The sequence below is a fragment of the Chiloscyllium plagiosum genome, unplaced genomic scaffold, assembly GCF_004010195.1.
Source record: "Chiloscyllium plagiosum isolate BGI_BamShark_2017 unplaced genomic scaffold, ASM401019v2 scaf_14347, whole genome shotgun sequence".
In the NCBI taxonomy this organism is placed as follows: Eukaryota; Metazoa; Chordata; class Chondrichthyes; order Orectolobiformes; family Hemiscylliidae; genus Chiloscyllium; species Chiloscyllium plagiosum.
This window is the reverse complement of record NW_025215340.1, coordinates 74,175-91,346: the sequence shown is the minus strand read 5'-3', so window position 1 is coordinate 91,346 and position 17,172 is coordinate 74,175. Positions and strand designations below refer to the sequence as shown.

Below are 17,172 nucleotides of genomic sequence, written 5' to 3'. Positions count from 1 at the left end.
CCAGTTTCCTCCCACAGTCCAAAGAAGTGTAGGCTAGGTGGATTAGCCATGGTAAATGAGGAATACTCTTCAGAGGATCAGTGCAGACTGAATGGGCCAAATGGTTTTGCATTGTTGGGATTCTATGATTATTGCACATAAACACTCTGCACCCTGTAGTTGTTTTCTGTTTGGGTAATGCTCTTTTTAAAAAATATTCTAAGACTTCCTGTGATAATATAAACAGGAAGAGACTCTCTGTACTCTTCTCAAATGAAAAAGTACTCCGAAGGAAAATATTCATCAATTCAACCTCAAAAGTGAGAATCATTCAATAGAAGTGTAGGGCTTTCACCAGTAGATGGTGCAGTGTGGGAGTTATGAAGAAATTTCAGTTGTTACTAAATCCCTTCTTGTTCATTATACTTTTTATTGTTTGTATCAACTGTAATAAAAACAAGGTGTCTGCTGTCAGGACGGAAGGTGAGTTTTTGTTGCATGCCATTTTGTGTGTATTGTATATGTTATTATTCTTCTGGAGATAATTATCATGTGTTTTAAATCAGTGAGTAACTTTATTTTATGTATGTTCTAATTTTATTATATTTCCCTTGTCTCACCTGATTTATAGTTTTTTTATAAGAGATGAACAACCTGGTCATGTTACATGTTAATGTTTAGCATTGGCAACTGAATTTTCAAACTATAACAAACAAAGTGACTAATAGAAATTTTCAGTTGATAAGACTGCAAAAAAGTTTTCAACTTCTCACTGTTTTAACTATCGTTTAACGCACAAGAAACAATTTATTTTAGTGCAGAACGTATTTTAGGTTTTAGACAAATCTGATTATATATTTGGAAATCTGTTAGAGATTATGTTTCTTGCCAAAGCAAATAGTTGGGAACTAATTGTTTAAGTTCTGTTCATTTTCTTCTGCACCAGTCCTGCATTTTGCAGAGCAAGATTTAAAGATTTTGAGGATAACTAGAAATTTATATGTGAATTGCGAGAAAGAAATCTACTCATTAGGGAAAAAAAGATTAAATTAGTTTTAAATGTGTTAATGTTTTGATTAAAACACTTCTATCAGTCCATGAATATTTCTGTCACAATCAGCAACAAGATCTGTGGTTGATGCAGATTTACGTTAACATGTATACTAAATCATTTAAATAAATGTCCGTGGTATCTTTCGTAACTGTTGAAGCTAAAAAGCCTTCGTTGTCACCATTATACAGTGCACCCTGGAACGCAGATGTTATTTCCCTTTTTTTCTAATAAGTTCCAGCCTAATTCTGACCTTACAGGTCACCAACATTTTCCATCTAGATTGCTGTAGTTAGGAACAAGAATGATAAATTTGATTCCTATTCTTAGGCAGGAGGGTTGACAGTGATTTTAATTCTTGTGCTGTAGACAAGCTGAAGTCAGCTAACGTAACACCAGCCATTGAACAAACTTTGGACCTTTTTGTGTTTTTATGACTTAGTTTTGCAATAGTTTACTAACTGGGCACGCTGCCATGTTGTCAGATTGTCATGTTCATAGTTAAACTTTGGGAAGGGGAAGAAAATCTTTATTGGGAAAATAAATATCTTAAGTAGATGGACTTTGAGATGGTGTTTGTTTCAGAATAAATATTGAATTACATTCTGCAGCTTCAGAGCAGATTGATATTCATGAACTTTACAATTTTTGATAAGAATAATTAAAGGTGCACAATGAGCTATGGCATCTGGTCTTTCATCAACTCTAGCAAACATTTGTCTTGTAAAGTAATTTTTACAAAGTAGTTATACAGTGTGCTCTCAAACTTCCAAGAGGCGGCACGGTTGCACTGCTACCTCACAGCGCCGGAGACCCGGCTTCAATTCCCGCCTCAGGCGACTGACTGTGTGGAGTTTGCAGGTTTTCTCCGGGTGCTCCGGTTTCCTCCCACAGTCCAAAAATGTGCAGGTCAGGTGAATTGGCCGAGGTAAATTGCCCGTAGTGTTAGGTGAAGGGGTAAATGTAGGGGAATGGTTGTGCTTCGGCGGGTCGGTCTGGCTTGTTGGGCCGAAGGGCCTGTTTCCACACTGTAAATAATCTAATCTAATCTGTTAGAAACGAAAATCGCTTCTCAATAATCGCTCTAGACAAATTCAGGAAAACAAAGTTTTATTAACAAGTCAAGTCTGCAGAGTTGGGCACCCTTGAAGAAAAGGCGCGCTGAGGCTTACAAAGTCTCCCATTATATACAGTACAAGTCCCTCCTCTCCTTGGCTCTAACAAGCCATGAGGTTCACATTCTTAAAAACATCATTATTCTTATCACAAAGTCTGCAACAAATGGCTCCAGAGTCTCTAAAGTTGTTGTTTTTCTCACCCTGTAGTCTTATCAGTCAAAGACTTATTCTTCTCTGTCTGTGCAATCTGGAGCAGATGTCTCTCGAGTCGTTTCCCTATCCTGCAGTCTTATCAGTCAAGGACTCATCCTTCCCTACCTATGTTAATGGTTTCATCAATCAAGGACCTGTTTGTTTTTACTCTGCTCACAAATTGTCAGCATTCTGCACAATTTAAACTAGCCTGTTTGTTTTTACTCTGCTCACAAATTGTCAGCATTCTGCACAATTTAAACTAGCCTGTTTGTTTTTACTCTGCTCACAAATTGTCAGCATTCTGCACAATTTAAACTAGCCTGTTTGTTTTTACTCTGCTCACAAATTGTCAGCATTCTGCACAATTTAAACTAGCCTGTTCGTTTTTACTCTGCTCACAAATTGTCAGCATTCTGCACAATTTAAACTAGCCTGTTTGTTTTTACTCTGCTCACAAATTGTCAGCATTCTGCACAATTTAAACTAGCCTGTTTGTTTTTACTCTGCTCACAAATTGTCAGCATTCTGCACAATTTAAACTAGCCTGTTTGTTTTTACTCTGCTCACAAATTGTCAGCATTCTGCACAATTTAAACTAGCCTGTTTGTTTTTACTCTGCTCACAAATTGTCAGCATTCTGCACAATTTAAACTAGCCTGTTTGTTTTTACTCTGCTCACAAATTGTCAGCATTCTGCACAATTTAAACTAGCCTGTTTGTTTTTACTCTGCTCACAAATTGTCAGCATTCTGCACAATTTAAACTAGCCTGTTTGTTTTTACTCTGCTCACAAATTGTCAGCATTCTGCACAATTTAAACTAGCCTGTTTGTTTTTACTCTGCTCACAAATTGTCAGCATTCTGCACAATTTAAACTAGCCTGTTTGTTTTTACTCTGCTCACAAATTGTCAGCATTCTGCACAATTTAAACTAGCCTGTTTGTTTTTACTCTGCTCACAAATTGTCAGCATTCTGCACAATTTAAACTAGCCTGTTTGTTTTTACTCTGCTCACAAATTGTCAGCATTCTGCACAATTTAAACTAGCCTGTTTGTTTTTACTCTGCTCACAAATTGTCAGCATTCTGCACAATTTAAACTAGCCTGTTTGTTTTTACTCTGCTCACAAATTGTCAGCATTCTGCACAATTTAAACTAGCCTGTTTGTTTTTACTCTGCTCACAAATTGTCAGCATTCTGCACAATTTAAACTAGCCTGTTTGTTTTTACTCTGCTCACAAATTGTCAGCATTCTGCACAATTTAAACTAGCCTGTTTGTTTTTACTCTGCTCACAAATTGTCAGCATTCTGCACAATTTAAACTAGCCTGTTTGTTTTTACTCTGCTCACAAATTGTCAGCATTCTGCACAATTTAAACTAGCCTGTTTGTTTTTACTCTGCTCACAAATTGTCAGCATTCTGCACAATTTAAACTAGCCTGTTTGTTTTTACTCTGCTCACAAATTGTCAGCATTCTGCACAATTTAAACTAGCCTGTTTGTTTTTACTCTGCTCACAAATTGTCAGCATTCTGCACAATTTAAACTAGCCTGTTTGTTTTTACTCTGCTCACAAATTGTCAGCATTCTGCACAATTTAAACTAGCCTGTTTGTTTTTACTCTGCTCACAAATTGTCAGCATTCTGCACAATTTAAACTAGCCTGTTTGTTTTTACTCTGCTCACAAATTGTCAGCATTCTGCACAATTTAAACTAGCCTGTTTGTTTTTACTCTGCTCACAAATTGTCAGCATTCTGCACAATTTAAACTAGCCTGTTTGTTTTTACTCTGCTCACAAATTGTCAGCATTCTGCACAATTTAAACTAGCCTGTTTGTTTTTACTCTGCTCACAAATTGTCAGCATTCTGCACAATTTAAACTAGCCTGTTTGTTTTTACTCTGCTCACAAATTGTCAGCATTCTGCACAATTTAAACTAGCCTGTTTGTTTTTACTCTGCTCACAAATTGTCAGCATTCTGCACAATTTAAACTAGCCTGTTTGTTTTTACTCTGCTCACAAATTGTCAGCATTCTGCACAATTTAAACTAGCCTGTTTGTTTTTACTCTGCTCACAAATTGTCAGCATTCTGCACAATTTAAACTAGCCTGTTTGTTTTTACTCTGCTCACAAATTGTCAGCATTCTGCACAATTTAAACTAGCCTGTTTGTTTTTACTCTGCTCACAAATTGTCAGCATTCTGCACAATTTAAACTAGCCTGTTTGTTTTTACTCTGCTCACAAATTGTCAGCATTCTGCACAATTTAAACTAGCCTGTTTGTTTTTACTCTGCTCACAAATTGTCAGCATTCTGCACAATTTAAACTAGCCTGTTTGTTTTTACTCTGCTCACAAATTGTCAGCATTCTGCACAATTTAAACTAGCCTGTTTGTTTTTACTCTGCTCACAAATTGTCAGCATTCTGCACAATTTAAACTAGCCTGTTTGTTTTTACTCTGCTCACAAATTGTCAGCATTCTGCACAATTTAAACTAGCCTGTTTGTTTTTACTCTGCTCACAAATTGTCAGCATTCTGCACAATTTAAACTAGCCTGTTTGTTTTTACTCTGCTCACAAATTGTCAGCATTCTGCACAATTTAAACTAGCCTGTTTGTTTTTACTCTGCTCACAAATTGTCAGCATTCTGCACAATTTAAACTAGCCTGTTTGTTTTTACTCTGCTCACAAATTGTCAGCATTCTGCACAATTTAAACTAGCCTGTTTGTTTTTACTCTGCTCACAAATTGTCAGCATTCTGCACAATTTAAACTAGCCTGTTTGTTTTTACTCTGCTCACAAATTGTCAGCATTCTGCACAATTTAAACTAGCCTGTTTGTTTTTACTCTGCTCACAAATTGTCAGCATTCTGCACAATTTAAACTAGCCTGTTTGTTTTTACTCTGCTCACAAATTGTCAGCATTCTGCACAATTTAAACTAGCCTGTTTGTTTTTACTCTGCTCACAAATTGTCAGCATTCTGCACAATTTAAACTAGCCTGTTTGTTTTTACTCTGCTCACAAATTGTCAGCATTCTGCACAATTTAAACTAGCCTGTTTGTTTTTACTCTGCTCACAAATTGTCAGCATTCTGCACAATTTAAACTAGCCTGTTTGTTTTTACTCTGCTCACAAATTGTCAGCATTCTGCACAATTTAAACTAGCCTGTTTGTTTTTACTCTGCTCACAAATTGTCAGCATTCTGCACAATTTAAACTAGCCTGTTTGTTTTTACTCTGCTCACAAATTGTCAGCATTCTGCACAATTTAAACTAGCCTGTTTGTTTTTACTCTGCTCACAAATTGTCAGCATTCTGCACAATTTAAACTAGCCTGTTTGTTTTTACTCTGCTCACAAATTGTCAGCATTCTGCACAATTTAAACTAGCCTGTTTGTTTTTACTCTGCTCACAAATTGTCAGCATTCTGCACAATTTAAACTAGCCTGTTTGTTTTTACTCTGCTCACAAATTGTCAGCATTCTGCACAATTTAAACTAGCCTGTTTGTTTTTACTCTGCTCACAAATTGTCAGCATTCTGCACAATTTAAACTAGCCTGTTTGTTTTTACTCTGCTCACAAATTGTCAGCATTCTGCACAATTTAAACTAGCCTGTTTGTTTTTACTCTGCTCACAAATTGTCAGCATTCTGCACAATTTAAACTAGCCTGTTTGTTTTTACTCTGCTCACAAATTGTCAGCATTCTGCACAATTTAAACTAGCCTGTTTGTTTTTACTCTGCTCACAAATTGTCAGCATTCTGCACAATTTAAACTAGCCTGTTTGTTTTTACTCTGCTCACAAATTGTCAGCATTCTGCACAATTTAAACTAGCCTGTTTGTTTTTACTCTGCTCACAAATTGTCAGCATTCTGCACAATTTAAACTAGCCTGTTTGTTTTTACTCTGCTCACAAATTGTCAGCATTCTGCACAATTTAAACTAGCCTGTTTGTTTTTACTCTGCTCACAAATTGTCAGCATTCTGCACAATTTAAACTAGCCTGTTTGTTTTTACTCTGCTCACAAATTGTCAGCATTCTGCACAATTTAAACTAGCCTGTTTGTTTTTACTCTGCTCACAAATTGTCAGCATTCTGCACAATTTAAACTAGCCTGTTTGTTTTTACTCTGCTCACAAATTGTCAGCATTCTGCACAATTTAAACTAGCCTGTTTGTTTTTACTCTGCTCACAAATTGTCAGCATTCTGCACAATTTAAACTAGCCTGTTTGTTTTTACTCTGCTCACAAATTGTCAGCATTCTGCACAATTTAAACTAGCCTGTTTGTTTTTACTCTGCTCACAAATTGTCAGCATTCTGCACAATTTAAACTAGCCTGTTTGTTTTTACTCTGCTCACAAATTGTCAGCATTCTGCACAATTTAAACTAGCCTGTTTGTTTTTACTCTGCTCACAAATTGTCAGCATTCTGCACAATTTAAACTAGCCTGTTTGTTTTTACTCTGCTCACAAATTGTCAGCATTCTGCACAATTTAAACTAGCCTGTTTGTTTTTACTCTGCTCACAAATTGTCAGCATTCTGCACAATTTAAACTAGCCTGTTTGTTTTTACTCTGCTCACAAATTGTCAGCATTCTGCACAATTTAAACTAGCCTGTTTGTTTTTACTCTGCTCACAAATTGTCAGTCAATAATTGCTCTAGACAAATTCAGGAAAACAAAGTTTTATTAACAAGTCAAGTCTGCAGAGTCGGGCACCCTTGAAGAAAAGGCGCGCTGAGGCTTCCAAAGTCTCCCATTATATACAGTACAAGTCCCTCCTCTCCTTGGCTCTAACACGCCATGAGGTTCACATTCTTAAAAACATCATTATTTTTATCACAAAGTCTGCAACAAAAGGCTCCAGAGTCTCCAAAGTTTGTTGTTTTTCTCACCCTGTAGTCTTATCAGTCAAAGACTTTAATCTGTAACAGATGTCTCTCGAGTCGTTTCCCTATCCTGGAGTCTTATCAGTCACTTATCAGTCCTTCCCTGCCTGTGTTAATGGTTTCATCAATCAAGGGCCTGTTTGTTTTTACTCTGCTCACAAATTGTCAGCATTCTGCACAATTTAAACTATTCTACTTTTGAGTATATAAAATGTTCTAGAAAAGAACATTATATAGATCAGTCTGTGGTCCAGGCACATCTTAAAGTTTAAACCGAAATTACCTCTCACATAATCTAATCTAAAATAGCAAGTATACATTTAGATGGGAAATGTATTGGAAAATTAGGTGTATTTTTGACATTTGAGTTAAAGAGAAAAAATAAACTATCGCAACCAAGTGCTTGAGAAGTAATTCTATGAGAAGATTGTGTACAGGCATTATTGAAAAAATGTAATCACATTTTTCTGCAAATCTGTGATGTACCAAAGTGGGAAGGAGCAATTCAGCATTGCTAATGCAAATTGTTGTTTAAAAATGTATTTGGTAGCAAGGAGGACAAGCGTAAAATTGGACAACTACAATTTTTAGCACATTAATGTTCATGGGGTTCAGAATTTGCTATTATGAATGGTCTAAATGAACAAGAGGTTTATGTTTAGTCAGTGCTGGACAACACTAATGATAATTCATAAGAGCAGTAAAAGTATATAGGTCCAGTTTAATATCATGAGGACATGGGTGCAGAGTTAACCAGTGCAGCTGGTGGAATTTAGATTTTAATTTTCAGAATTTTGAAATGAAAAGGTAGTCTCAGTAATGTTGACATGAAATAATGATTTTTGTAAATACCCATCTGGTTTAATAGAGTTTTTCAGGAAGGAAATTTGCTGTCCTCCCCTGGCATGGCCTATATGTAACACCAAACTCTCAGCCATGTGGTTCATTCTTAACTGCCATCTAAAATAGACAATTTAGCCACTTTGTACCAAACTGCTACAGAAAAGTGAAAAAAGATGTAAAACTGGATAGACAACTTAGTCTTATAGTTGTGGAAGTGACAGAAGTTATGGTAAGATTTGTGGCAGAATCAAGTGACAAGCCCGAAAGCAGGAGTACCTCATGCCATCTTTTAAGGTTTTCATTCTTGGCAAGGCACGAATTCTTGCTCGGCAATGGTGAGATGCTGTTTAATAGGGATTATTGCTTGTTAACCACCTTGCAAGTAATATAACGTGCCTCATCAATGGTCAGTTCTCATCTCACTGAACTTAAACGAGTTCTCCAATGAAAACCTGACAAGGACACCAGAGTGAACACCTGGAAGTTTCAGATCCTCACTTTCTCCAAACAAATACATGTTGGAAATAGGGCACTAACCTCTCAGAGCATATTTCATGGGCACTGGCCGCACGTAACCCCATGGACATTAACATCTAACATGTGCCAGCTTCTAAGAACCTTTATAATGCCTCTTCGCTCCACTTACAAGATGCTTCTGCATTTCAGTGCTGGATCTAGGGCCTCACCAGCAAAGATCATTGTAAGCTGTCACATAGCCCAGTTCATGGGTTGAACCAAACTGCATCCCAGGTATCATAGAAAGTTTGTATGCAAGTTTTTAAAAAAAAAGTCATTAGGAGAGTTAATAGAATGTTATCAATAATTGCAAATGAAATTGAATGCAGAGGTAGGGAAGTTGTGCTTCCGCTAAATAGGTCAGTGGTGAGACCATGTCAGAAGAACTGTGTATACTATTTGTCTCCTTATTTAACAGTGTATGTAGTAGAAGCAGTTCAGAGAAGGTTTATGAGACAAATACCACGAATGGGCTAGCTGTGTTATGATGAAAAGTTGGATAGCCTCAGCTATCCACTGGGGTTTAGAAGAGTAAGAAGTGAAATGTAAGCTTCTGTGGAATATTAATGGAAAAACATGTTTCCTCTCATGGAAGTTTCTAGAAGTAGGGGTCACTGTTTAAAAGGCAGGAGTTGCCATCTGTTTAATGGAAATGAGAATTTTTTTCTCCAGAGATTTGAGTCTTTGGAACACTTCCTCAAAAGTGTTAGAACCAGATCCTTTTCATCTTTTTAAGGCAGGCATTGATAGATTTTAAATAACCAAATGAGTGAAAAGTTTTTGCAGGAAGTTGGGAATGTGGAATAATCAGATCAGCCATGATCTTATTAAATGGCAGAGCAAATGGCCTACTCCCATTCCTAATTCACACATTCTTGGGTCAGAGACTGGGAATTCAGAGGCAAATAACACATTTTCTGACTCCCTACAGCCTGTTGACCATCTACTATATACAAGTTAGGAGTGTTGAATACACACCAATTCTCTGCTTGTGGCTTCTACAATACTCATACAGGATAAAGTAATCTGCATGCTTGGAATTTGCTACATTACCCTTGAAAAGTTTGGTGCTGCAAAAGCACAGCCAGTCAGGCAGCATCTGAGGAGCAGGAGAGTTGACATTTTGAGTATAAGCTCTTCATCGGGAATTGCTCCATTACCTTAAACATTCACTCCCTTCACTAATGTACAGTGGTAGCAGTGGGTATCTACACTGCAGAAATTTAACAAGGTTTCTTTCTCGGCACTTTCCAAACCTGTAAATTCTACCAAATGGAACATGGAGAGCAAGCATGTAGAAGTACCTTCATCTCAACTCCAAACTGAGACCTCGGACTCTGCACCCCTTCTGCAACTGGATCCTTGAATTCATGACTCATGAACCATGTCAGTAACGATAGGTGACAAAACCTCCTCCACTATGATCCTCAATACCAGTGACCCACAAGGCTGTACTTATGCCCTTAATATATTATAGAATTCCTGCAGCATGGAAGTAAGACATTCAGCCTATCAAGCAGGTCAGGCAGCATCAAAGGAGAAGGAGAATCGACGTTTCGGGCATAAGCCCTTTTTCAGGAATGGTTGCCTGACCTGCTGCGCTTTTCCAGCAACACATTTTTAAGCTCCGATCTCCAGCATCTGCAGTCCTCACTTTCTCCATTCAGCATATCAAGTTGATATTGACACAACAATGGGCATCCCATTCAGAACTATCCTTCTACTCTATCTCTGTAACCCTGCATCTCCCATGACTAATGCACCTAGCCTGGATATAATGGGCAATTTAGCATGGCCAGTCCACATAACCTGCACATCTCTGGACCATGGGAAGAAACTGGAGCACCCGAGGGAAACCCACACAGACGTAGGGAGATTGAGGCTGGAGCTGTGAGGCAGCAGTGTGAGGTACTGATCCACAGTGCCATCTCATACTCCTTATACATTCTCAATTGTGGCCAAAGTCTGCTATAACACCATTTACAAGTTTGCTGACAATATTGATGTAGAGGGTCAGATCTTAAATAATGATGAGACAGAGTACGGAAAAAAAAAGTCAGCTTAATGGTATGGTGTAAAGCTAACATCTCTCTCAATGTCAGGAAAATGAAGGAGCTGGTGATTGACTTCAGGAAGTGGAATGGAGGATACAACCCTGACTCTTTCAATGGAGATGGTTGAGAGCGTCAAGTTTCCAGGATTAAATATCACCAACATTCTGATCTATCCACACAGATCCTACAGTTAAGAAAGTACCCCCCAATGCCTGTACCTCTTCAAAGCTCAGGAAATTTGGTATGCCCACCATGACTCTTACCAATTTTTATAGGTGCACCATAGAAAGCATCCTATCCTAATGTATCACAGCTTGGTATGGAAAATGCTCTGTCCAAGACCACGAGAAATTATGTAGAATTGAGAACACAACCAAGTCCATTATATAAACTAGCCATCAATACTTTCCCCTGCCTCAGGAAAATAGCCAACAAATTCATAGACCCCTTCCACCTTGGTTACACTCTCTTCCATTGGGCAGAAGACACAAAGGTTTGACAATATAACAACAGATTTAAAAAACAGTAATTGGCCATGCTAAATTGCCCTTAGTGTTAGGTAATAAGGGGTAAATGTAGGGGTATGGGTGGGTTGCGCTTCGGTGGGTCGGTGGACTTGTTGGGCCAAAGGGCCTGTTTCCACACTGTGTAATCTAATCTAAAAAAAAACCCTTCCACCTTGGTTACACTCTCTTCCACTCTCTTCCATTGGGCAGAAGACACAAAGGTTTGACAATATAACAACAGATTTAAAAAACAGTCTCTTCCCTGCTGTTATCAGACTTTTGAATATATATAAAAGTTGATCTTTCTCTGCACCTTCTCTGTATTTGTAGCATGACATTTTGTTTTGTTCCATTGCCCTGCTGTACTTATGTATGGTATGATTTGCCTGGATAGCACACAAAGCAATACTTTTCACTGTATCTCAGCAAATCTCTAAGTTCCCTTCAGGCCACACCATTGTGACTAGAAATGTCATTGTTGAACCCTCACGGAGTTGAAGAACCTAATGGTACTGTGGGAATACCATAACAAGATGACTTCAGTAGTCCAAGAAGACAATTTGCCACTAAATTCTTAAGGGCAATTTAGGGTTGAGCAACAAATGCTAGCCTTGTCAGTGATGCTGACGTCTCATGAAAAAGGACTATCTGATGCTATGAGTTGCTTAGCGTTTATGTGAATGAATTGCTGGAAGACAAGAAGCATATTCTTGAGGAGAGTGTCTCTTACTCAAACACAGATGTTATAATTACTGCTTGGTAAACTAACTGTGGGAGGTGATGTCTATTATCGCTGGGCTGTTATCCAGAAATTCAGATAACTTTCTGGAGAAATTGGTTTGAGTAGCACAAAAGCCTATGGTGAAATTTGAATTCAATTTTAAAAAGCCTGCAGTTAAGAGTCTAATGATTGAATGATGAGTCTAAGATGAAGTTTGAATCTTATAAAAAGATTGAATTAAGAGCCTAACATGTCAAGTGTCAGAAAAAAAGACCCTAACTGGGATGGCACGGTGGCTCAGTGATCACTGCTGCCTCACAGAACCAGGGTCCCAGGTTTGATCCCAGCCTTGGGTGACTGACTGTGTGGAGTTTGCACATTCTCCACGTGTCTGCATGGGTTTACTCCCACAGTCACAAAGATGAATTGTGAATTGGCTGTGCTAAATTGCCCATAGTATTAGGTTCATTAGTCAGAGGGAGATGGGTCTGAGTGGGTTACTCTTCGGAGGGTCACTGTGGACTTGTTGGGCCGAAGGGCCAGTCTCCACACTGTAGGGAATCTAATCCATCTAACTGGTTCATTAATGTCCTTTCCGGGAGGAAACTGCCATTCTTACTTGGTCTGGCCTACATGTGACACCAGACTCATAGCTTTGTGGGTGTCTCTTAACTGCCATCTGGTCAATTAAAAATGGACAATAAATGCTGGCCTAGCCATCAAAGCTGTCCTCTGTTGCGTGGGTGAAAAGAAAATTCAAAGCGAAAGTACAGATTAGGAATATGCATTATTCTTCATTGTAACAAAGTCACATGCGAGCTGTATTTGTGATCCACTCTCATTGCTGTTCTATTTGCATGTGAGAAAAAGTTTGTTATTTTGTAAAGGCAGTATATTTTTAAATTAAGCATTGTTTCCACAAAAAAATAACAATTGACCTTATGACACAGCAAGCCTTTGTGATTTGGCTTCAAGCAGAAACTTTTGAAAATGCAAGAGTACCTACTGAAATATTGTTGTGGTTCTGTTCACCGAGCTGGAAATTTTTGTTGCAAACGTTTCGTCCCCTGTGTAGGTGACATCCTCCGTGCTTGGGAGCCTCCTGTGAAGCGCTTCTGTGGTGTTTCCTCCGGCATTTATAGTGGCCTGTCCCTGCCGCTTCCGGTTGTCAGTTTCAGCTGTCCGCGGTAGTGGCCGGTATATTGGGTCCAGGTCGATGTGTTTGTTGATGGAGTTTGTGGATGAGTGCCAATTCGACATGAATTCGACTGGGACAACACTACCATTATAGGGCAAGCCAAACAAAGAAATGGCACTCATCCACAAACTCCATCAACAAACACATCGACCTGGACCCAATGTACAGGCCACTACAGCGGACAGCTGAAACTGACAACCGGAAGTGGCAGGGACAGGCCACTATAAATGCTGGAGGAAACACTACAGAAGTGCTTCACAGGAGGCTCCCAAGCATTGAGGATGTCACCTAGACAGGGGATGAAACATTTGCAACAAAAATTTCCAGCTTGGCGAACAGAACCACAACAACGAGCACCCGAGCTACAAATCTTCACCCAAACTTTGAACTACTGAAATATTGACTCATTTTATATCATGATAAATGCTGTGTTGTGATTTTGGGTTACCAGTGATTGCTCTGCAAAACTTTACTTGTATAATGTGTCAATTAATAACATATGGAACAATATTGTCATTACAGAATGGCAACGAAAAAGAAGCAGATCCTTTGTGTTGGCTTAGTTTGTTTGGACATAATTAATGTGGTTGATAAATTTCCAGTGGAAGATACAGACACACGGTAAATAATGTCATCAATGATTTGTGTGCTAACTGTTCAAAGCATTTTTGCAACCTTTTGTAATTTTATTGTAATCGTTTTAGCTAACTTTTCAAATGAATTCTAATTTTATTACTTCACATGTGAACAGTTAGGGAACTGCTTTCCCATAAACTTTCTAGAAATCCAGCAATGTTTTGTTTTGTTTGGTCATTCCTTTCAGTCGAACATATTATTTCTTGTTTTGTATCCAATGTATTGGCATAAGTGAAAAAAAAGACCAGATAATTGTGGAGGAGAAAACTGAGATTTGGGCTATGGGCCGTGAAAGGATTGAGGTTATTAAGGAACAGGTGTTATCAATTCTAGAAGGTGTGAAAATAGATACGTCCCCTGGGTCAGATGTGTTTTTTCTGAAAATTCTCTGGCAAACCAGGGAGGAGCTGGCGGAGATTTTGGCCTTGATCTTTGAGTCGTCATTGTCTACACATTTTGTACCAGAAGACTGGAGGATTGCAGATGTTGTGTCCTTGTTCAACAAGGGCAAAAGAGATGTCCCAGGTAATTATAGACCAGTGAGCCTTATGTCTGTTGTAGGAAAGGTTTCGGAAAGGATTATAAGAGAGGATTTATAATCATCAAGCAAGCAACAATTTTATTGGAAATAGTCAACATAGATTTGTCAAGGGTAGGTTGTGTCTCTCAAACCTCATTGAGTTTTTTGAGAAGGTGACCAAGCATGTAAATGAAAGTAAGGCAATTAATTTAGTGGACATGGACTTCATGTCCACTACATTAATTTAAGGTTCCACATACATTTAAGGTTCCACATGGTAGGCTACTGGTGAAAATGCAGAGGCATGGGATTGAAGGTGATTTAGCAGTTTGGATTAGAAACTGGCATTCTGTAAGAAGGCAACGAGGGGTGGTTGATGGAAAATTTTCAGCCTAGAGTCCGATTACTAGTGGTGTGTCACTAGGATCTGTTTTGGGACTATTGCTGTTTGGCATTTTTATAAACAACTTGAACGCAGGCATAGGTGGGTGAGTTAGTAAATTTGCAGATGATACGAAAGTGGAGTGGTGGACAGTGTGGAAGAATGTTGCAGCTTGCAGGGGGTCTTGGATAAATTGCAGAATTGGGCTGAGAGATGGCAAATGGAGTTCAATGCAGAAAAATGTGAGGTGATTCACTTTGGGAAGAATAACAGGAAGGCAGAATACTGGGTCAATGAAAAGATTCTTGGTAGTGTGGACTTGCAGAGGGATTTTGTGTCCATGTATCTAGATCCCTGAAAATTGTCACCCAGGTTGCTAGTGCTATTAAGAAAGCATACGGTGTGTTCAATTTTATTGGTAGAGGAATTGAGGACTGGAGCCATGATGTTATGCTTCAACTATACAAAACACTAGTGCGACCTCACTTGGAGTATTGTGTGCAGTTCTGGTCGCCCCATTACAGGAAGGATGTGGAAGCATCGGAAAAGGTGCAGAGGAGATTTACCAGGATGTTGCCTGGTCTGGAGGGAAGCTCTTATGAGGAAAGGCTGAAGGACTTGGGTCTGTTCTCATTGGAAAGAAGAAGGCTAAGAGGGGATTTAGTAGAGACATAGAAGATGATTAAAAGATTAGATATGGTGGACAATGAGAGTCTTTTTTTCCAAGGATGATGACATCTGCTTGAAGGAGGGGCATAGCTGCAATTTGAGGGGTGATACATTTAAGTCAGAGGCAGGTTCTTTACTCAGAGTGGTAAGGGCGTGAAATGCCCTGCCTGCCAATGTAGTTAACTCATCCACATTAGGGGCATTTAAACAGTCCTTAGATAAGCATATGGATGATGATAGGGTGATGGGCTTAGATCAGTTCACACGTCGGCACAACCTCGAGCACCAAAGGGCCTGTCCAAATTTATTTCACTGATGTTGGCTGGGTATCGGTTTTGGGCAGGACACTGCAAGAATTTAATATGGTCTTCCGTTTTTTTAAAAAAAGTATCATAATACCTTTTGTATTAATTTTTCACCTTTAACAATACAGAATTTCCTTAATGATAGAGTATCTGATTGCTAATGGACTTGGGCTAGTCTGAAACGTTGACTCTGATGCTGCCTGACTGGCTGTGCTTTTCCAGCACCACACTTTGACTCTGAACTCCAGCAACTGCAGTTCTTACTTTCTCCTACGTGTCAAGAAATTAACATTTTCAACAAGAGAGAATCAAACTGTCATCCCTTGATATGGTGCCCATATATTACCATCTTGAATCCCTCGATAGTAGCATTCTGGAAGTTACCATTGATCAGAAATTGATCTCTCATAAATACAGTTGCTAGCAGAACAAGTCAGAGACTAGGAATCCTACAGTGAGTGACTTACCTCCTGACACCCCATAACCTGTCACTTTCTACATTCCTGCAAGAATGAAGGAAAGGTATAGCAAGTTAGGTGAACCTTGGATGACCAAGGCGGTTAAGACTTTGGTCAGAAAGAAAAATGAACCAATGAAGCCTTTGAAATATATAAAGAAAGTAGGAAAGACTTAAACAAGAATTAGAAGGGCAAAAAAGGGTCATGAAAGGTTGGTTGGTGCGGGTGTCCCAGAGATAATCTCTGAAGTGCACCACCGCACCAACCAACCCCACTGCTCCGTGGCCGAACCATCAACTCCCTGTCCCACTCTGCCAAGGACCTGCAGGTCCTGAGCGACTTCCGTTGCCAAACCCTTACCACCTGACTCCTGGAGGAAGAATGCCTCATTTTCACCCTTGAAACCTTCCATTCACATGGCATCAATATAGACTTCACCAGTTTCCTCATTTCCCCTCCCTCCTCCTCATCCCAGTTCCAACCTTCCAACTCAGCACCGCCCGCGTGCCCTGTCCTACATGTCCATCTTGCTTCTCACCTATCTTACTTTAAACTGATGCCTTCTCATCCTCAATACCCCAATCCTGGGAAAAAAGACTGAGTGCATTTACTCCATCCATGCCTCTCATGGTCTTATCCACTTCTAGAAGATCCCACTCAGACTCCTGCAAAGGAAAAGTCCTAGTTTGTCCAACCTCTTCCTATAGTTCAGCCCCTTGAGTCCTGACAATACTCCAAGTGCAGTCTCTTCAACGCCATAGAGTACAGCATGGAAACAGATCCTTCAGTCCAACCTGTCCACATCGACCAGATATCCCAACCAATGTAGTCCCACCTGCCAGCACCCAGCCCATATCCCTCTTAAACCTTTCCTATTCATATACCTTTTAAATGCCTTTTAAATGTTACAATTGTACCAGCCTCAACCACTTCCTCTGGCAGCTCATTCCATATACGTACCACCCTCTGTGTGAAAAAGTTGCTCCTTCGGTCTCTTTTATATCTTTCCCCTCTTACCCTAAACCTGTGGCCTCCAGTTCTGGACTCCCCGACCCCAGGGAAAAGACTTTGCCTATTTACACTATCCATGCCCCTCATAATTTTGTAAACCTCTA

General features: G+C 39.2%; 1 protein-coding gene across 2 annotated transcripts in view; it reads left to right on the top strand.

Annotated features, from left to right (window-relative positions):
* The first annotated feature begins 373 nt into the window (after positions 1-373).
* The window catches only part of khk (ketohexokinase), a 58,086-nt gene continuing 41,287 nt past the window's right edge, over positions 374-17,172 (top strand). The window contains exons 1-2 of one of the 2 annotated variants that reach the window (XM_043686820.1): positions 374-462; positions 13,610-13,708. In XM_043686820.1, coding sequence (XP_043542755.1) covers positions 13,611-13,708 — 98 coding nt within the window. In that variant the 5' untranslated portion in view covers positions 374-462; position 13,610. The other variant, XM_043686819.1, reaches the window with a different exon arrangement.